General features: G+C 39.9%; 1 protein-coding gene across 2 annotated transcripts; it reads right to left on the minus strand.

Moving 5' to 3' along the window:
- Positions 1-338: 338 nt before the first annotated feature.
- On the minus strand, positions 339-22,739 carry ACOT9 (acyl-CoA thioesterase 9). 2 transcript variants are annotated; one of them, XM_061999552.1, is made up of 16 exons: positions 22,596-22,739; positions 21,095-21,186; positions 19,966-19,992; positions 17,328-17,373; positions 13,013-13,183; positions 12,880-12,917; positions 10,684-10,767; positions 10,006-10,109; positions 8,811-8,884; positions 6,963-7,030; positions 5,937-6,048; positions 4,704-4,794; positions 4,086-4,171; positions 3,104-3,191; positions 2,767-2,917; positions 339-2,531 (listed from the first exon to the last, which is right to left on the minus strand). In XM_061999552.1, exons 1-16 carry the CDS (start codon positions 22,607-22,609, stop codon positions 2,473-2,475), a joined length of 1,305 nt encoding a protein of 434 aa, XP_061855536.1. In that variant the 5' UTR covers positions 22,610-22,739; the 3' UTR covers positions 339-2,472. The 2 variants fall into 2 exon arrangements, with proteins under 2 accessions (XP_061855536.1, XP_061855545.1); XM_061999561.1 differs by lacking the exon at positions 19,966-19,992.
- Positions 22,740-22,800: the final 61 nt, after the last annotated feature.

Genomic DNA, 22,800 nt, shown 5'->3' on the forward strand with positions numbered 1-22,800 from the left:
TATTAAAAAAAAAGAAAAACCCACACAGGAAAATACAAATATTTAAAACAAAGTGCTTCTTCAGGCATTGAGCTGAGCCAGTCAGAGAAATCTCCTTTTATATCACCATTAACTACCAAGAGAGTTAGGGGAAGCAATCCAGCTACCACAGACTTCCTCCTCCTCATTGTATTCCAAGACTTGATGGGCCCAGAAACATTTACTTCCCACTACAGAACACAGGTAGGTTTACCATAAATATGAATTTATACCAATGCCTTTAGGCTTGTGTGGTAAAGGCTAGTCACTTACAGCAGTGACAGGTTGGTCATTACGCTGCAATACAAACTCAACATTAATTACCATGTTAAAGTATTTTAATTCTGAACGTGAGATCTGAGAACAATTTTGTCTCACACACAAAGGTACATTGCAACATATAGATACATTTAGCCTATCATCAGAGAGATAATAGCTTGACAACTTGGAGTTACCTTCTAGGAATAAAAAAAGCCTGTGAGCATATATTCTATGTCTGTTTATTACCATATATGGTTTGTATATTTTACATATGTATATACACACGCACATACTCTGGATGACTGTACATACATTTCTATAACTACTGTGATTTTGGTACATGATTAACTTTGATACTGAACTTTGAAAACCTACTAACTCTTCTAAGCATCTTTATTTGTGAGATCCATTTTCCTGTGTCCAGAGGTTCTGATGTCACACCTTGCTCCCTACTCTATTACCTTTTTCTTATCTCCAATCCCTTCCCGAAGACTGAATTTAGAAATTATGAAAAGGTAGTAGAGGAAAAATTTTGTACCCCCTTAACTTACAAATGTTGTACAGAAGTGACCCAGATAGGACTACTAAGTCAGTGATAAAAACTTGTCATGAGTAATGCATAGTTCTGAAGAGCTCCCTCCACTTCCCACCTTCCAACTTAACAGCCAACAGGGGAGACAATTTCCTTTCTTTATATGTGTGGTCAGTCTAGTGTATTCAGCTTCCAAAGAGTTTTTGAAGAGGAGAAAACCTAGCAGTGAAGCCAGAGCGTATTCTGATCTATTACAAGACATCATATTTCATCCATTTAACCTACCATTGAGCCCAGCTACTCCTCTTTGGGTCTCTTGATCAGATAGGATCATCAGCCTTGATTTGAAGGTATCAGAGCTCCAATATTGTGCTTTTGACTAATCATACTCACTGCTAAAATTTGATGTCTCCCATTCACCTTCCTAATTTCAAGATGTTGGGCTTTATCTGTCAGATACTGGAGACTATTAAGACTTCCTCCACTACATCAGAAGCACTTCGGCATCAAGCATTTTCTTCCTGCTACATATATGCCATAGTTATGTCCACCATGGTGTCTCCTCTCTTGTGGGGAGTTACTCTGCCTTTCACAAGTAAGTTTCACAACCTGTTAAGCTGCACAATACTCGCATGTCATCACAATCTACCAAGGAACCAGATAAATAATCCATCTGAGGAGGCTGCCCTCTAGCTGTACCACCCTTCAATGGGACAAAAATCCTCCCATCATTCAGCAGCTGACGTGGAGCTGCTCAACATAGATTCTCCAAATGCCTAACTCTAGTATCAAACATAACCATTATCATTTTAGCAGCATTTTGCCTTTCCTACTCCCAATCCTTAGCAAACTGATGCCATTCTCCTAGTCCCAACCAATCTCACCTACCAGACCTCAAAAACTGATCAAGGAACTCACACTTGTATCCACAACAACAACAAAAGAAACAGCTGGTAAGGGCTGGCTGTATGCAAACAGAATGCCAGAAGAGACCATCTGGCCACCTCATTTCAATGCAAAAATCAGTTTCCTCCCAAGGGAACATGAAACCATCCAAAACAGAAGCTGTGACAGCCTTGTAAAATCCCAGCTGATGGGAAACACCTGCTTTACATTGTGCACACACTAGTTACTTCTGAGCTTATGCTGCTGCCCAGATGTGCATGTCCTTGTTAAAAAGCAAAACAACAACAAAAAGATCCTAAACATGATTTAAATTACAAAGTAGGTCAAATGGCTTTGTCTGCATCTACCTACTTATTGCACACATTTTTCTGATAGAACTTCTATCCCTTATCAGGGAAACACAAAAGAGAGTTACTAAGGAAAAGAAGGCAGATGGTGACAAGACAGCTAATGTTATAGTAATATCTGTCAAAGCAGAAAAAAAAAACCAATCTAAAGCTTAAGATCCTTTTTTTTAGCCTTTTTTTTCCTAGCATCAGCATGCAAAAGTAGATTTCAACAAATCCTAGTAGCATATAATAAAAAAATCCAAATATATGCAAATACATAAATAGCACTGAAAAGGTATTTTTGTTGTGGTGATTGGGGTGGCATTTTCTTTCAGCATTGCAAGCACCTGTCAGTCAGCCATCTCTGGTGGCAAGTCCTTCCCAGGCTGCATGCTGCTGCAATGCTGATGCAGCACTCCACCTGTGTCAGATTTCCTTCATGATTGCAGCAAAGTGTCGCTTCCCATCCAAATACAACATGGACTCTGAAATAAGGTGAAGAAAAACCGAGAACCACGTTAGTAACTTACTTGTACAGCAGCTTCATGGAATGGTAATATTAAAAAGAAATCCACACTGACAGCAAGGCATGAGATAAACGTGGTCATGAAAGTTATTCAGATGACAATAGTTCACCTACTAAAATGACCAGCGTTGCAACAGAAAGACAGATGTGCTGTCTGCAGAGTTATGATGATAATGCATTACTTGGATACTTGCCTCCATAGGTTTTGGGGACAACCCGTGGGACCTCAGCTTCTGACATAAACGTAAAATGGAAGATATTGGTTGTTTGGTGCTCCCTGGTATCTGCATCATAAACCTCACTATGTACTCGAACCTGGATGTAGTTTTTTTCAGTGTAACAGACCTACACAGTTAAAAGGAACGTTATAGTTTGTAATTTATCACTGGCACTGAAAAACTGTAACAGACTCGTAACCGTTTAACAAGGAAGGCCACACACTCTTCACAATGCACTGCTCATTATCAGTGATTAACAATGACTACAGCAAAGATAAGGTTTTCTCCTTTTCAAAAAGAAATCAACTCCTACCTGTCCAGAAAGCAGTAATAAGGATCCAACTTCAACTGGCCTCTGGAACATGATGTCATCGACGGATACAATGAAAGGTCTGGAACTCCTGACCAAGAAAGCAAAAAAAACAGAGACATTTATTCTCAAGAACAATGAGGGGGTCTGGAGAAACTGGAAGTATTTGTCAGCATTTTAATGAAGAGTTACTGGAAAACAGATCCCTTAAACATGGGCCACAGGAAGTGCTAAAGAATTATGTCATCATCCAAGACAAAAATAACTGGAGGAAACCTCTCATACATACAAAAATACACACTCTCTAAGGATACATGATTCTATCATTATTGCATCTTATGACTTACACTTGCTAGACAACCTTCACACCACCATTGCTTGAGCCTCAGTTTTCAAAGCCCTGACATAAACCACTTTCTATCAGGCTATGCATGCTCCGTTGAACTCAGGCATAGATCTTTGCTACTTCTTTCCATTTTTATTGCAAGAAGGCAATTAATTCTAACAACTACTGGAACGCAGCTGGATTTCTAGCAGGCTCATTCAATTCTGTGTTCATGAGTCACACTTTCTAAGCACAAGCAGTTACCAGAAGAAGTTTAGAAACCATTCCTTTTTTTTAGAAACCTATTTATTTGAAAGAATGTCTATGTTATATGGTTAGAAAGAAAATGTATCTTTGAAAGTCAACTCAATAGCTTGGTAAGATAAAAGAAAACAGAAAAAGGATGTATCTTCTATATTGACAATTAACATTTAAGAACCAAGCTCCAAGGATCCAGATGTGAGTCCCTTTGTAAGTACAAATGGATGTTCCAGATAAAACAGTGCTATTCACTAGTAAAGCAAGATTCTAGTAGACATCTAGGTCTTTTCTACTCAGATTGTCATTAGAGTAGCTAGCATGGCTTCCCAACATAAGTATACGTGCACAGTGCTCTGGATTAGCTCTGGATTATATAAACACTGCAGATCTGCAACTCACCCGTAGCTGCAAGCAGTTGCCCATGCCAGTTCAAATGCCTTTCTCATGAGAAAACCCCCAAAGATTCTATTGAAGATGTTCCGTTCCTGTATGTAGAAACAAAAATCAAACTACTAAATTCCACACATTCTTTTCAAAGTACTGTGTTGATGTCTGCACTTCAGTTCACAGTATCATAGAATCATAGAATGGTAGGGGTTGGGAGGGACCTTTAGAGATCATCTAGTCCAACCCCAGTACTTAGCAGAACTTCAGCACCTGAATGTATAAAGAACACTACTGAAATATATCTACAAAAGTCCAAACGGCGGAGGTAACTTTGCTTAATAGAAGCTCATCCAGCTCGTTTGCCAATATAAGACAGAAACTCAAAATTGTGTCAGCAACCAGAAGCTCAACTTAAAACACTCTGCAAAGAAATTTCTTTACACAAAATGGTACGAAAACAAAGTGATTAAAAATCTTCTATTTTGCAGCAGCAATCTACACAGAAAACAGAAAAACAGCAAAAGAAACTAAGTGCAGTGCAAGAACTGCAACAAAATAATGGATTGGCTATTCTCACAAGACCATTCAAAAGTGAGTGTTTCTGTAATTCATTAATAGTTTTCAAAATACCTGAGGATGGCAAATCTGTAGGCCTTTTAGCTTTGCATCTTCCATCCACACTGAATTCGGTGGTAATTTACGACTCCTGAAACTTACTGTCCTTTGGAAGAGACAATAAACTTTTATAGCCCACATTAGCAGAATTCAGCAAGTAAAAAATGCAGAAACAGCAGATACAAAGACATCTTGGAAAAAAAAAGCAAAACAAGAAAACAACTAACCAAAACAAACAAAGCCAAACCCAGAAACGTTATCACTAAAAGCTGTTCTAACTGACCTTGAAGCCTTATCTAAAGTGATACATGGATTTGTTACTGTTAATAAGCCTACGCTCCTGATCTTTTCAAAACTTCTGCTCACGTTCAAGCTCATGTGAATGAACACGCTTGAAAGAAAAGATGAATCACAACCACAAAGCACACCCTTTGTCAGAAAGCCTTACTCTTGTTTTTGAAGTCATGACAAAAATTAAAAGCAGACGAGCTCACGGAGTAACTCGACATCAAACATGCAGAGGTTTTGAGGTTTTCAAATCCAGACAGAATATGTACAAAACACACCCACTAATTTTAAGGGAAAGCATGTCTCACTTTGGTAAACAGCTCTGAAAACAACACTGGTATAATGTTATTGAGAAGTTATAAATTATCCACAACTATAGCATTGCACTAATGTCATTAGGCATTGTTCTGTCACCATTGGGCAACTGGATGACTTCACAGAAATCTCAAGCATAAGGGAAGCACACCAACAACAGCTTCCCACAAATAATCTTGTCAGGTATTATATTTACAACATATTGCAAGGTTACCTGGTCAAAATATGGCCAGTTCCTGCTCTCAGGGGTTTTCTTTTCTAGATACCACAGCAGAAAACTTAGATTGTGTAAGTCACATGGCTGCAAAACCATTCCATTCCCTTATTTTGTTAAGCATCATCAACCTTTTTCCTCAAGACTATGCCTAGTAGCTTGCTCAGAAGCTGTTTGGGCTAACACTGGGACATTCACCATCTCAGCACAGCTAATGCTCTTTGACAACAAAAGACTCTTTTAAAGAGATGTAGTTTAAAGAGATTAAAACTTGAATTTCAAGTTAAATGCCACAGAATTTAAATGGTGAAATGGGAAAATAAAACACATGTGTGTATTCCAGACCACCCTCTTATGAGCACCCACTCAAAAGGCACGATACTTTTCTCTTTCCTAAGACTTCAGTTCCTCTCCACCCTCCCCCTCCTTGCCTTGTGTCCAATGTGTTAAGGAATATGTCATGAATAATGTTTCTTTCTTCTGCAGTGGGAGCCATTTTCAGTAAGGAAGCAGTGCTGAAATCAATCCTCTTCAGCTTATTCACTAAATGTTAAAAAATAATAATATTCATGTTAGAGCTCTAAGGAAAAAATAATTGCTTGGCTCTGAAGATTTTAACCTGAAACCTGATATGTCTTTCCATTTTTCTTCCCCTCCCCCATAAGTTAAAAGCTGTAACTTCACACTCTCATAGACTCAAACAGAAATTTGCCTTTTAGGATTGACTGCATCAAAGAAAAAGGCAGAAGTTCACAGTTACCTCACCAACATGAGGAAGACCTTTTACATATATACTGTGATAACCACCTAGCACTTTGCTACAGAAAACTCAGGTACTCTCTCAAAGCAGAGACAAACAAGTCTGACAAGACACCTTACAGAACAATCTTCTTCACATTTTACCAATGGTACAAATTTATGACAGAACTCATTATCATAGGCCATGATGATTAAAATTTTAGCTTAAAAGATCTTCAGTTTACTCAGTCTTTAAAGTTTCTCTAATTCTCTGCTTTAAAATTCCAGCTTGAAACAACAAAAAAGATGGAGCTACACACTCCTTCCCCTGCTCTCCCCCTTCCTTTCCAAAAGGAACACAGGCACCAGACAAGTAAAGAGCTGCGATGCACCTTGCAAACCAACCACAGGGGCAATCAGCCAGAGCATTAGGAGAGCCTGTGTTGCACTCAGATCTGAAGCAGAGCGAGTGTCCTGGATTCTGAGAGGTCTAGAAGTCTGCACGGAATCCATCAGGAGTGCCTGTATCTGTCAGTTTAGCCAAAGAGTTTCCAGGCATTTAACCTCTCATGCTACTAATGCACAAGAGACAGAGTAAAAATCTGGTTTTAAACAAATTAGTAGCATTTCTGAGTAGCAGAATTTCTGAAGTTTACTTCCCTCCAGCTGTTAAGTTAAACCTGAGGCAGATATGCATACTACCAGGAAACATGACATACATTCCCCTTGCTTGAAGATTTCTTCTTCCTCGGGGCTCTCAGGAAGGAGAGGGTTAACAAATGCTGGCCTATGGACAGGAATGTTTTATCAAGTTTCAAATGCCATAAGAATTTGTCCTGTAAATACATTATAACAGCCTTCCATTTTTGCTTACATGCACAGTACAAGATAAAAAGAAACAAATACAAATTTAGTCAAAATATGCATCTGCCAACAGAGTATCACATTAGCTTGAACTCTGAAGAGGCAGTTAAGTGATCCAACCACTACCCAGTATAATTAAGAAAGACTGATGCATCCATGCTGCTTAAAGAGCTAAAACTGTACCCACAGATTGTAGCAAAGATTATGCAAGCAGAAAGTTGTTTAGAAACTCAGCAAATGAAGATGTAACAATATAGGATAGTCTAAACCAGATACACAAAACTTGAATGGTATCATTCCTCTTGGAATAGAAAGAGCACCCTGCCATAGCTAGCAAGTGCTCTTATAATCTGCACATTCCCACAACAGCCTTATCAACAGCCAAAAGCTGTTTACCACATGCACTACTTATCAAAGACGATGACATGAGCCTGACTTGAGCACAAATTTGAACGTTTATTTTATTGCACAAATACATTTACTCTAACCTCATTATGTAACAATTATTTCTTTTCACAAGGAAAAGCAAATGCTTGTTTTCAAGAGCCATTCTTCCCCAGAATTTCTAATTATTCTTTTTCTGTTTTCAACACTTACACAAGTGCTCAGAACGGTACATATATACATACACAAACACACACACACATTCACAAACATCTGCTGAGCAATTCACCTCTACTCCAAGCCTTCACCTGGCCTGATGACAAGAGACATGAAGACAGGAACTTTTCACTTAGAACAAATTGATCTTTCCTAGTTTGCTAAACCTCTGGATTTTGGAGACATACAAGCTCTTTCTCCATCACAGAGCTGATTCTCCCTCTCCTCAGCTCAGGACACATCTGCATCAGCTGTCTTGACCAAGATGCAAGTTTGCTATGGTCCAAAATCCTGACAACAATATTTCTGTGCCATTACAGCCAACCTGACATACCCTGTATCTCTCTGAGAGGAGAACAGTCTGTTAGCTTAATGGCGAAGGTATTAAAGAGACAGTAAAATCAGAAAAATAATAAAGTTGGATTTTTTTTAAGTTCTGTGGGAATATTTTTCAGTTCCATGTTGCTTACAGAGCAAGTTTTAGGCTTGGAACAGGCTGCCCAGAGGGGTTGTGGAGTCTCCTTCCTTGGTGGTCTTCAAGACCCGCCTGGACATGTTTCTATGCGACCTGATCTAGGTGAACCTGCTTCTGTAGGGGGCCTGGACTAGATGATCTCTAGAGGTCCCTTCCAACCCCTACCATTCTATGATTCGATGAATTATTATGATGGTATCTACCACATTTGTTGGGGAATTAATGGCATTATTCGCTCAAAGTCTATTTAATCACTTAAACTCAATCTTTTTTATTTTTATTGCAAGAAGGCAATTACAACTACTAGAACATCAGTGGATTTCTAGTAGACTCATTTAATTCTCTGTTCATCAGGCCAGTCATTCAAACATATGGTAAATCTGTTAAAGAAAAGGGTCAGATCTCAAGACTAACAGCAATTCCTGGTATCACCTGACTGCCGAAACCAACGGCCTGAAGCTTGGTGCAGGAAAACACCACTTGCCGGCAGAAAATATCAGCTAGGTGATTTTTTTTCTTTTTTAATCACCTACACTATATGGCTTATACACATACCTAGCAAGCTGCCATGTGTGCTGTTTTCACCACAGTAGAAGTCTGAAAACTACTTTCCCGTCCAACAAATTACCGTTTATTTTCTGGATCCCGGGCCACCATGACAAAGGTTGCATCTAACACAGGGCTGTAATCACCGTTATGGAGCTAAGAGAGACGGGAAATGTATTTGTAAACTCTAAAACTGTAAATGTGCTTAGCAAGCTATTCAGTTGACATCAACTATTCCACCACACCGTTGTTTACTTTCACGTTCCGCCACCCCTTCCAAGACCTCTCACACCAGATTGAAGAGAAGGAAATAACACAAATTAAAACTCTAGTTTCAGGAATTCTACAATGTAAACACTAAGCAGGGAATGCTTGTCAGCTACTGCTTTCAGCTGGGAGTGGAAGAAATCAACTCAGACATTGTGAAGAGACCCATTTACCCTTTACTCTGAGAAATGCCAAAACATCTTTTTATCAATCACAAATTGCCACTAATGCCAGCACTGTCAGGAGTTCAGGGTACAGAGGTGTAATATTATCTTCCACATAGGAGATTTTACTTAAGGAGATCAACTGAATAAAATAATATTTACCTGTTTACCTGAATTATAGCCACTAATATTATCCAAGTGTTTATGGCATATCCTTGTTACTCTAAATAATTAAATAACTAAATGAATGTTTCACTGAATCAACTGACAGGAAATATTCAATAGAAATGTTAAGGATTTTTTTTAGATTTCATTATTAATATTCCTCTTGCTTCCTGCACAGTGTAACCTAGTTACACCCTTCATTTATTTTCTGTTATTTAATGTTTAATAACTTGTTACAAAAAATATGCTACATAGTAGGTAAGATGAACACAAGAGCTACAACTTAATACTGAATCTGAATACCAATATTAACATTTACAAATCTATGCACAGCAAAAGTATAAGGAAAATGAAGTTTCTCATAAGCAGGAAGAAATAAGTATTATTTAAGGACTCGCAGAGCACAGTCACCTATTTCTTCTGTAGGAGTACTGAGCTGCAGTTTAATCGCAAACCAGTGATCATGAAAAACACAGGTCTCGAAAGAGAGATTAGTAAGAGTATCTTGCTGCACCTAGGTTACTGGAAGTCACCTTGGTCTTCAAACACTAGGGCTGTATCAAGACTTTCAAAACCAGTTATTCTAGAAAAAATAATTTAGATTGCTAATGTCATCATCCAGAATTCCCCTTGAAGCACCTCATCCCTGTCACAGGACAGAGAGAAGTCACAGAAGCTAACCTGCAGCATGTGCATCTTCACTTCCATTGAGGTCTTCCCAACCCAAGAAACATTGCCTGTGAACTTGATGTCACAGTCTGGATATATAATCTTCTTGCACAAATCTACAAGACAAACGTTAGAAGTTACTGGAGGCAGATCACTCACGTCTCACATTACAAAGACTGCATTATCTAAGGGCTTTTTGTGTTCTGCATGCAAAGACAACCCAAAGACAGTTGTTGCAAGGGACCACTCTGCTACCCTGCAGTTTCTGCCTTATCAGACTTCTAAAGCCAGAACAGGAAGAGAGTAAGCACACAGTTAGCAGATGGATGGCAGACCCACAGAGGTGTTCAGCAGAACATGCGACACAACCAAGGTCCAACTCCACCAGAACACGGTTCAATAACAGAGCTAAGAAATTCACATGCCAAAACACAACCAAATACAGAAGTGCAAAAAGCATGAAAGTTATACTTTGAAAGGAAGGGAAATATGAAGTGCAGAAAAGCATCTACAAAATCCTGTTCCCTCTTCCCTTGAACAAAAGCCACAGTACTCGGTTCAAAGCCAAAACATGCAGTGAACTAAACAGAGGGGTGAAGAAGGCATCTCTAGTAACCACCACAGAAAGGCAGTAGCTGCTGAAAGAGTAAGATAGATGAAACCATTTATAGTGACCAAATTGCCACTTACTGATTTTATCCACCAGAGCTGTAACTATTGATAAGGGAGATCTTTGTTGCATTTCCTGCTTGGTATGAGTGTAGCAAATCAGAACTGCAGAGACACCAAAAATGGAATCAGCTCTTTAACAAAAAGATCTCAGTAGAGCAGATCAAAACCACACTCCATGAGGGTACAAGACTTCCACATTTTCATGCATGTAACTCATGGGATTGCTATAATGAAAACAGTGATGCAGCAGCTGTCTCAGTTACATGTATATCTACTTAGTTGGGCACTTTTAAATCAACCCATCATTCCACTTCCAGTCCCACAGTAGTCTCTTCCGTCTACCCCTGTAGCCAACTGTCTCAGGCCCTTCCTGCCTGCTATTTTGATTTCATCCAGGTTGTTTGAGGATACATGCTGTCTGAGGACTTATTTTCAAACACTGATTCCTTTAAAGAGCTTCAGATCAGATAAACTATGCCTTACAGGCATGAAAGTATAGTCAGGAGGTATTTATCACACTATAATTACTACTAGCCAAACCACTATTTAAATTCATTAGCTCTGCTTGTAAGAACACATCCAAGTAAACAGACTCCTTAAGAGTTATACAAGGCTGCAAAGACTTTTTTTCCCCCCTAGTGCTCACGAGACTTTTGGCTTAACACAGATTCCCATAAGCAAAAGTATCTGTTTGTAGTTTATGAGCTGTCCTTCCAAGTAATCTAAGGGTTTTTTTCTCTAAAATTACTGGAGTCACAATTCTAAAAACTGTTATGTCTATCAACTCATGACATGAATATGATTAGTAAGAGTCTGAATGGAACTTATCAGAATCCTATTGCCAAGGACAGAAAACTAGAAGTTGGTCAGACCTTTAAGCAGTACATCTGCAGAGATCACAGAGTATACTCGGAGCCGGGGGGAGGTAGGAGAGGAGGATGATATGAAACAGTAAGTTTTCCTGTGAAAACTGCTGACCACCATCCTGAATATTGAGTCATTGTGACAGAATCTTGATTAACCCAAAACAATACATCCCCAGGAAAACTAACTGAAGTCCTACATGACTACAAACAAGGCAAAGACACTGTGTTGCAACAGGAAAAACCTAAGATCTTTACAGATTTTCAAGGAAAATAAAGAAGGCATAGAATGAGAAACAGGCTCATCTTGTCTACCAGTAGATAAGAGGTAATAGTTTCAAGTCTACTTTTCTAATTCAGGACAGGTACTGAAGCCAGTATATTCCACATCTCAGAAAGACATATAAATCATCTAGCTATTTTGTCTTTGACAGATGTGCATTCACTTTGTTTGTCTTTGACATGCATTCACTTCCCTGCCTTCCTCAGTTTTGCTCATCTGAAGCCAAGAAGGTCCTTCTTCCCTTAAAAAAAAACAAAAACACCCCAAAACTGTTCAATTCAGAACTTTCTCTTAATAAGCACTTATTCTTTGTCAAAAACTTTCATCAAAATGCTCCAACCAGCTACAGAACTTTGATGATTAAATGTCACCAGGTGACTTCCTCTAAGAGAAAAACATCTCCAAGATATTAACAAACTAGTAGTTACTTTAGCTGCAAAACAAAAGTCAAGGGTCTTGAATTTTTAAAGACCATGAATAAATGAAAAGGAGAAAGAAAAAAAAGATAACCCCTGAAACAACTGAGTTGTTTTTACCCTTACCATCAATTTGGAGGCAGAATCCAAGAATATATACTGAGTACTTTTCATTTGTTGTCGATGGATACATTCTGTTCTTTCCAGATTATACTCTGTTCTCCCCAAAGAGAAGATTAAAATATTTGCACCTTGCTATTTGTTGTGTTTTGTGTTAGTGTTTGGGGGTGGGTTTAGGAGAAAAAACATATATTTTAATTTGAAATACTGCACTCTGCATGTTCTCGCTGATTTAACACTCAGAATAGATTAATAATCTAGGCCTGTTTCTCAGTAAATTGTTCTTGTAGCTTGCCCTTTACAAAACTCGCAGAGGCAAGGAGCTGAAGCTGAGCAATTTTGCTTCTGTCTATTCTTTATCATTCTTCCTTATTTTTCATCAGTATCTTTTCTTTTTCCTCTTCCCCTTTGAGATGGCACATTGATGTAATTCCTCCCTCAAGTCATACTGTATCATATCAAACAGTGCTCAGCAATACTCAAACTCACTTTGTGTTACTGGTGCATTCTTTATAAGGGCATAGATACATACCTCCCAAACTGTCGAGATCTTCAAGTATTCTTCCAAACCTGTAAGACAGGTTTTTTTTGGCAATTAAATACTTACATGCATAGAAAAATAAAGTTAACATCTTCCTGTATATGTAACATGGTTGCACTGTTACCTTACACTGTTGTGTACATTCAGGTACTTTTCTCTTATTTCAGGTTGACTTCCTAGAGGTAGAATAACTTCCAAGTAGCTATCCTTCATTCTCCTAGGAGGAAGATCTTCCTGCCGTTTTGCCAGCAAAGTATGAAGAGCTTTTCTTTCTTGCATTGCTTGCACATGATCTCTGGTAAGAAAAAAAAACCAAATAAATAAACCCACTTTGTCTGGAGCGTGACAACAGAAATACAACCCTAGCTAAAAGATGTCCAACTGAAGATTATCAAAACAAAAACAAAAAGTGGTAAAAACAGCAAGACACAGTGAGCGTGCCTTGGAAAGAAAATGAAATACACATAACAAGATGTGCTAAGCAAGACTACTGCAGAAACCTTTAAAATACTTTTGTATACAAGTGACAAGCACATCCTTTGCACTAAATAGATTAACAAAACTTATCTAATTCTGAACGCTATCAAAATGGTTCCTTCAAAAAGAAGAAATCAGACATAATTTAATCCACGAGGTTTGATGCACATTCACGTCTTCTATAGCTGCTCAATCACAACTTCTCCTACAGTGCCAAATTTAAAGGACTGTCAACTTACAATCTCTCCCAAGAAGTAAAGCAGATATATAGCGTCAGTTAGTACTGACAATGACAAGAACTAATCTACTAAGATTTGCTATCATTCACGGGTCAGCTCTTCCTTTACAGTATCAGTTTTTACAGCATATACTCAATCAGCAAGCTAAAAGGAAACATTATCTATTTCTCTATCTCTCTCTTCCTACCCAGTCATCGTATGACTATACAGCAAAGGTACATTAAGAACCCATATAGAAAAGCAAGCATTATCCCTTCAGAGCTGCTTTTTCAGTACCAGCAAGTCAGAGGAGTTCCAACTCTCACAAGTAAGAGCTAACGTACTGTCTTTCCAGACTACCAAGTTGGTTCTTTGCACAAGTATCTATGAGATAGAACAATCTTGCTCAGCATTCTCTCTTACCTGCTCCTCCAAAGTTCCCTTCCCTGAGAAGTGCAACCTGACTGAATAAAACAAGTATTTTCTAGCATCCCTAGAATCAACAGCAAAGCGTTAAAAACCTAAGAGTTAAACATGCAGAAGTTCCAGTGTAAATAAAGGCAAGGAGTATGCAAAATTATGAACCCACTTCACAGAGCAAGAGAAGGCATAAAATACTATGTAACCAAACTTAACTTTCAACTTGTGGATATGTGCTGTTCATTCAATTGTACATGCTGCATTGCTAAGATTTGAGTGTCACTGTGTTTAACGAAAGAAAAACAAACAAACAAAAAAAGAAAATAACACAAAAGAACAAACCTTTTCACCAAAAAGAAAATTTCTCTTAAGGTTTGACTTTGGATGAATTCTGGCTATTAGCCATTTAAAATAAAGACTTTTTTGGCATGAGTTTTAATTTTGGAAGAGAGAGCAGTCATGCTTCAACATACTTCTGTTCCCTCTTTTCTGTTTAATAGTGTTTTGGGATATATCAATAATCCATTATCGAAGAGACTTAAAGTCTAGCAGAAAATTTCAGTTAGTTTTGTTTGGTTTACATATGAAACACAATTTACTCCATCTGTGCCATGTGACTATCGCAGAGCTCAGAGAAAACAGGAAGATAACAACCTCCTCCAGAGGGTTAATGTTTGGAGTCATGCCACTGCATAGAAACAGCATACACTAGATGACTAAGGAAAGATGCAATGTCCAAGATGATGCACCTTTCTGTTTTTTAAAAGATTTGTTTACAAAGTCTTTCAGTGAAAGGTTTAAGAAAAAATAAGCAGTAAATCAGAAATTTGTTTGCAAACACAGAGAAATCAAACAATAAAAATGTAACTATATTCTGTTTTCACCAGTCTCATCCTGGCTCCTCTCAGGTCAGCAGCAGAACTCTTCTTAACTTCAGCTTCAGAATGTACTCTTCAATATACAGAGGTATTGGGCTCAAAACAGTAACATTTTTCAACAGATCAATACTGTTAGACTTTGCGGTACCAGTCATATCCTAACAATACCTCATCTAAATATTTAACTAATACTTGCCCTAAACATCCTGAGATATGACATTATTTCTGATTCTTGAGATCTGTGACACGGCCACATCTCTATCCAGACTACAATCAGCAATGAAAAGATTAATAGTTTTAAGTACAAAACTGGGATAAATACGTAAGTTATTTCTTTCTAATACAAATGCTATTAGTTTTTGCAAGAGACATCCCGAACCAGAGTTTCCTTTTAGTAAAAGTAACAGCTAAAGGCATTCCTCTAACATGCATCTCTCTTCTCTCTCAGCAATCCAGATGTATGTGCATCAGTCCTTCCCTAGTTCCCATCTCATGATCCCTATCAAGCTATTTTCTTAGGTTTGTCTTCTTTAATCATTCTGCGGCCTAACTCAATCAAAGCAACAGCTGTTTAGTCTCCACATGTATCAACTCTGTCATTCAATTTTAAAAGTGGGATCTCAAAAGCTACATGGTCCATGTCCTCCAAACCTCTTCAGGTTAAACACATCACTCTCAAGCACTCCCAGAGAGTTATGGGCTCCCTGGTTTTACTTCTTCACGGTAGCTGAAGCATACAATACTCTGCCAACCATTTCTGCTGTATTTTTGCAAACCACTTCTGCTCTATTTTATACAGTGCAAGAGACATACCTATCTAAGAAAAAAACCGCTGTGGTGATCTTGGCTTCAGTCTGCTCTCCTTCCAGGATGGGAGCAGTGGGAGAAAAGAAATGAATGGAAGATCAGATTTGACCAGAGCCCTCTAAAATCTGGATCCTTGGATGGTATTTCCATATATTTCCACAGAAATTTTCAGATCCCCTCATGCTTAGATACTAGTCTTACTAAGCAAAAGCAGCTTCACAGAATCATAGTAGGGTAGAGGTTGGAAGGGACCTCTAGAGATTATCCAGTCCAACCCCCCTGCTCAAGCAGGTCCACCTCAGTCAGGTCACACAGGAACACGTCCAGGCGGGTTTTGAAAACCTCCAGAGAAGGAGACTCCACATTCTCCCTGGACAGCCTGTGCCAGGGCTCCCTCACCTGAACAGTAAACAAGTTTTTCCATAAGTGGAACTTTTTGTGTTCCAGCTTTTGTCCATTACCCCTAGTCCTATCACTGGACACTACAGAAAAAAATGTCGCCCCATCCTCTTGACATACACTTTTTAAACACTTGTAAGTATTAATGAGGTCCCCCCTCAGTCTCCTCTTCTCGCAGTTGAACAGCCCCAGTTCCTCATAAGGAAGATGCTCCAGTCCCCTGATCATCTTGGTGGCCCTGCTCTGGACTCTCTCCAGAAGTTCTCTGTCTCTCTTGAGCTGGGGAGCCCGGAACTGGACATAGGACTCCAAACACTCCACCCAAGCAAATCTCTCTTAATTTCCCTACCAGTGCATAAAGCATGAAAGAAGAGCTCAGCAAATAAATCCATAAAAACGCTAACAATCAATCTTAAATACGGGAACAACCAAACTGCAATACATAATTCCCCCAGACTGCTATACTGACTTCTTCAGGAGTGTTAACAACAAAGAATTACAGTCAACTCAGTCTTATTCAACACAATGGAGAGGGAGGAAGGTAACCTGAATAAAGCCAAAACACTGATGATTTAAATTACATATAAGTTAATTTCAATATGCAAATTGAGCAGCCTGGTCTAGTGGAGGTGTCCCTGTCCACGGCAGGGGGGTTGGAATTAAATGATCTTTAAGGTTCCTTCCAAACAAAACCATCCTATGGCTTTATGACTCCAAACAAGTTACAGCAGAGGAAAAAAAAAAACACCCAAGATTCTCCTGACTATGGTGACCCTGATTCCAAGCTGAAAATTTTTCAAAGTGACACAGCTGCCAGACCACTCGTAATGCAGCCTGCTTCACAATGAACCAGCTCAGCTGCCTCAGAATCCAGTGCAGGATAGATTCACCAGACGGGCAATCCACCAACAGATAACTCAAGAGGTAACAGCAATGTAACATTTCCAGACAGACTCTACAGCTCTTAAACTTCAATCAAATCCAAAGCTAGGGGGAGAATTTTCTAAGCATCGAGATCATGTATTTTGTTCCTTTGATTCTAAAGATCTTCTGCCAGAGGAATCTCAGAAGGTTGTGATCCACAAAGCAACAATTTGCAGACCTCGTTTGCATTAGTTTTTAGCTGGATTTTTTTCTTCTGCCATCACAAAGATAACACTGTTAACTTCCACCAACACAATCCTGAGCTCTACCTGGGTTTCAGTAAAATAGAGTATTACACATTCAATGTTCACTGTACCTCCAGTTGGTAGATGCTCCCACTATGTCCCTCAATCTGCTCCGCACTGAAAAACAATAAATAAAAAGAGTATCAAAGCAAACCAAGCTTAGTTCTGCAAGTGAGGAATGTGAGGTTGCCTGGTGCTAAAAGGCACAATCCTCATCCCAGAACAGGAAAATTAAGCAAATTCATGCAAACAGCAGCCCAGAAACAAAAGTTTGGCCAAATTGACTGATGCTGTTAGTAGGCACATCACAATAATGAGTTGAGTAACATGATTCCATAGCTTGTTGCCTATAGCCAAGAAAGAAGGTTTGTTAATGCAAACACACACCTGCAATGCTAATTAACAGCTCAAAGAGGCAGCAGATCAAGATCAGATCAGAGGAATTTTTATGTGAAAATACTTCAGCCTAAACACAAACAAAATACAGAGATAATACAAATCATAAAGTCATAAAAGAACACTAAAAGAATAGTGCAGCTGGCAGACAGGGAATGAAGAGAGTACTATTTAAAGAACCCGACTCAATACAGCAGGTAATGTCAGCAGACAGGCTGTTGCCACCAGGGTTTAACAGCCTAAACTTTTAACAATCTCAGAGTGTTAAGACACTGAAGATACACCCATAGAATTGATTCTGGCACTGTTTGCACTACCAGAATAAATACTAGTTCTGCACAAGAACTTCAAGGATAATCTGCATATGTAGTTTTTCTGTACTTTCCTTGGATGAGGCCATTAAGTGTGCTAAGACCCCATCAAATCTAGCAAATTACTCCATCACTGTTAGGCAAGTGAATATATGATATTTGGAAACACCTGAAAACAGGCAGCAGCAATTCCCAAGTTCAGAACAGAAGTTGAGAGTTGTACAGTAGAGATTCCTTGCCTATTTACAAAGATTTTTATACACAAGAGTTCAAGTATTAGGACAAAATAGTTACGGACATATCAAGGAAGGGCTACCAACGGCAGCACAATTTCAAGGTGAAAGAGAAAGATGGCTGCTGGTGACTCACAAGCTGACCCTGTATAGTTTTAGGTTATTAGACATCATCAGGCTTGGCATTTTTCAAGCTAAATTTTTGGTCAGAGTATTCACAGCGATCAGCAAACTGATCAGCAAGCAGAGCCTGATTTTTGATTCGGAAGCCAACTTTCACAAAGTTCATGGAAACGTGTTCCTCTTCAAAACTTGTGCTTGTCTATTTTGGCTGACATCAAGTAATGAAAAACTCTGGAAGAACAAGGGGACAAGAAGACAAGCAGGTAAAGACTAAATAGATTGCTTAGGCCCCATTTGTTTAGGAAATCAGGAAAAATAAGGTTTGAAATTAGAAGATTTCCACTACAAATTCTAAGAACAACAACAAAAAAAGAGATTCAATTAAAGAAACTGACTGAAAATCTCAGAGTTGATTTTTTTTTTTGAGGTGGGAAGGTTTGATTATTTTTTTCTTAAGGAGCAGCAGAGTTGTTTGCAGAATAGCTACTATTTTCTTGTTACTCATACTCCACTTGTGAAGGTGCCGTAGCATGCATTCAATCAACACAGTGTTAGCAGAAACACTGTTATAGCTTCTAGAACACAAAACCTCAATTTTCCAACAGTGTGCAGACTGTGCTGGGATGGAGAGGGAATAAACAGCACTTTCTCCTCATTTAAACTAAATTCACATTCCTTTTCCATTCTGAAAAATAAAAAATCATCTCAGGTCCAAACCTGCAAACACATATATACACTGTTAGGCCCATTCACTACTTTTGATTTCAATTCCAGGCATATAAGTAAACACTTGCCAGGCTCAGACCACATAACTTCTATTTTACCAACAAAAGGGATAAAGCATAAAAGTTTCTAAAATGTTGCCAAGCTAAACCTAGTCCATTTTACAGGCTCATAACTACACAGTTTGTCTTTTTTCCCCTGAGAAGACCACATTACTCTTCTACATATTAGTTGTAACAGAAATTTAAGTAATTATTAAGCATTAAAAAACCATAAACTGTTTTTCTTTTCCTTTTTGGCAAATGTAAACTTTTTTTTTTTACAGTAAATGGAGTTTATCCATCCTTATCACGTTGAGTATTTCACAGGATGTCCTAAACTGTGATCAGTGGATCGCTAATGCCAGAACAGCAGAGTCTGAGTTTATTTGCACGGTGGTGTAACAAGGACATGAGGGCAGCTGGACAGGAGCGCTGCATCCACCTCTACCAATGAAATTCATGCCCTCTGTGCTGGTGCATCCCCAGGTTGCATCCAGGTTTGGGTAGACTGCTATGACGTATTGTACCACCAGTTTTGGTGTAGAGCTTGGTCTGGACTTAAGTGAAAGTTGCAGACTCAAATGTTTAAAACAGAGCTAAGTACTGCAGGAGTTGCTGCATAAGAGATTTTGTATCCCACAAGCCTCTTAGAAATGTGTTATCCAGAACACCACCAGAAACACAGTGTGCTGACAGAGATCTAGTACAACATTGCTACAAATAAGATCAGAGCCATTCACTGAAGGCAAAGAGGCTTTGAGCAAGTTGACAGAGAAGAGTAGCGTTTCATTTTCCATGAACGCTGGAGTAAGGAGAAAGAATAGCTGAGTAAGTTTAGTGTTACAGCAAATATTAAAATATATACAGATTACCACAACACACCATTATTCACATGAATGGGTAAGTGACCTGTGGAGTGGAAAACATGTGTTAGATTAACAATTAAAAGACACAATGCCAATTACATCTAGTAAGGACTTACCTCATTACTCTACCTGCTTCAGTTCCACTTATACACATGTTCCTAAACTCTAGTCAGCAACTGTAGGCAATCTGTCCCTGCCTGATTTACAGTCAGTATCTTTGTGCTTTCAACTGAGCTCACCCTTTCCTTCAAAGACAGCTTTTCAGTTCCTTTGGCCTAGATGGTATCATTATCAAACATCCAAATAAAAGAGAGGGGTAATATTTGCAAGTATGCAATACTCTATATTCTTTCTCTCCTTTTACCTCACAAATTACTGTTTATTAATGATAAAGAAAAAGCTCTCTAGTAATAAATAATCCTCATTTTCTCTTTCACTGGACAACCTGTGGTTTGTATTTAGAGAACAAAGTAGAAAAGATCTCAGAAATAAGCAGAACTCCATAAAGGAATTACTTGTACCTGGCTGCAGTCCTTTTCCTCCCCTACTTTTCTCAGTACATGGGATTAGAATGCAAGAAAACCTTTTTAAAGCTTCTGAAACAGAAGCATTATGGTTTGTTACTATTAGAGCACTAAAATAATCTTTCAACACAAAGCTCTAGTGACGAGAGCATTTTCACACGGCATCACTGCTGATCTGATTAAAAGATTTCTCTAAGTTTACAAAATTAACAGTGTTGACACATTAAAAGGTCTGTGTGACATTATTTCTACTCTGTTGCTCCATTTCTTGGCTGTTCTCTCAAGTTGCCCATAGCACCTGTCTATACTACATTGACTTTCTATCTAGAGCCAGCTTGAGAGGCAGTTGTCACTCCAGAAAAGATCACATACTACTCCAAGACTAAAGAATCAGACAAGCCTCTAAAACTGTAAGTTCAATGATGATGCATATTTGTTGCCAGCAATCTCAAAACACACACGGTGATTTTCTTCTACTTCCTTAACACTTATACTATGAACTAAGAGTCAAGGCAATGTCCACTATCCATGTGTCATATAAACACATGAAGGGCCACCACCCAAATAATAAACTCCTCAGAAACATTGCTAAACCTTCCAAAGTACAGTCAAATACTTTACCTTCAGACATGTCAGGAAGCGCCGGGGAGCTGCTGCTCCCAGAAGTGAGTGTCCTAGGCAGAACAGAAGGAAGCTTCCTCATGATGCACAGCCTATAGGCACAGCAGAAGGATTTAGCATCACTTTAATGTCATGAAAATAATTTAGGATTTCTCTTTGGAATGGCACTGATTACTTTAGAAACCGCACTCCTTATTTTTAGACTGATTTTTGGAACCAGATATAATGAGTACAATGTTCAACCCAGCTGAAATTCCAACTGATAGAAATCCTTATTTGAAAAAAGGAAGGTAGAATGATTTGCTGGTGCCATTCTCTTCACTAACCATCCAGATGGCCTGGGACACCTGTTGACATCCTAACATAGATGGGTCCCTGTGCATCTAGGAAACCACCCATGACTCTGACCATACACTTATCCTGCACTTGGCTGAGACATACAGTGGTGCAAAGTGGAATATCTCAAGAAGTTGGCACAAGGCCTCCCACACAGTCCCATCCAGCTAAGCCTGGTCTTCACCTCCATGGCTTAGCAATGCTGCAACACAGAACAAGTCTAAAGTGCAAGATATAATCCTCTTAGCTGTTCAGCAAGAAGGGACAAGCATGAGACCCTTCAGAGCATGTAATCCACCCAACAATTCAGTGAGTGTTCAACGAGGCAGCTGCAACTCCTCCACGTAAATAAATCTGTGGTAAGATAAAAATGGGGGGGGGTGTATCTGAAAAAGTAAAACCCCTCATGATAGTTCATAGCGTTATCCTGAAAAGGAACAGGGGTTGCTCATCCCTTAACTTTCTTCAGCTGTAATTGAAGTTTCACATCAAAAAAGAGAAAGAGGACAAGTCCCCAGGCATCAAAAGCGTAAAAGCATGGCCACATACACAGCCCCATGTATGTGTGTGTGTGTATACATATATCCCTGTACATATCTACTCATAAATATCACATACACAGCTTTCTCTCTCAGCAGGTATACCGGGGTACTTAAGAAAGGCAACACACCACAAAACCCCACAATTCCTTAGAAATCAGCAGAGCCTCGTATGCACGAGAGACAATATGAATGGCAACGGCGAAAACTCTGTGAGTGGTGCAGCTGCTGGACCCGCGTCTGAAGGCAGGGCCATTAAATGACCTCCCGCCCAACGCTTGCCTGCAGCCCCGCGGGATGCCATCAAGCCGGGTGCCGCTTCGGCGGCGCGGGCCGAGGCGAGAGCCGCTCCCGGCGCAGGAGGGCCGGCGGTGCACAGGCCAGGCACCGTCCCGCGCGGCCGCCGGCACTGATGGAAGCCGGAGGGCGCCACTCCCCGACAGCCCCCTCACAGGAGCGGCCCGGGGCCCGGCACCGCCGCGCAGCAACCCACACCTCCTCCCCTCCCTCCTCCTGTCAGGAAACGGCGGCGGCTCCCCCGGCCAGCCGGCCCGCTCCACGCACACCCCTTCGACCGCGCTGCCGCGGGCTGTAAGGGGCTGTAGGCGGCACGGGGCCAGCCTTACCGGGTGGCCAGCATGGTGCTCGCCTCGCCGCGCCGCCGCCGGGACCGGAGCAAGAGCCGTCGCCGTCAGCTCGGGTGCTGCTGGCCCAGCGCCTGCAGAGCCACGCCCGCCCCAGGCACGCGGTCCTCCACCACCATAGACTCGCGGCTCCGCCGTCACGGAAAGCGATCCGCGGGCGGCCCTTCCGCCGCACCGCTCTGTGCGC

This window comes from Colius striatus, chromosome 1 (genome assembly GCF_028858725.1).
Source record: "Colius striatus isolate bColStr4 chromosome 1, bColStr4.1.hap1, whole genome shotgun sequence".
NCBI lineage: Eukaryota > Metazoa > Chordata > Aves > Coliiformes > Coliidae > Colius > Colius striatus.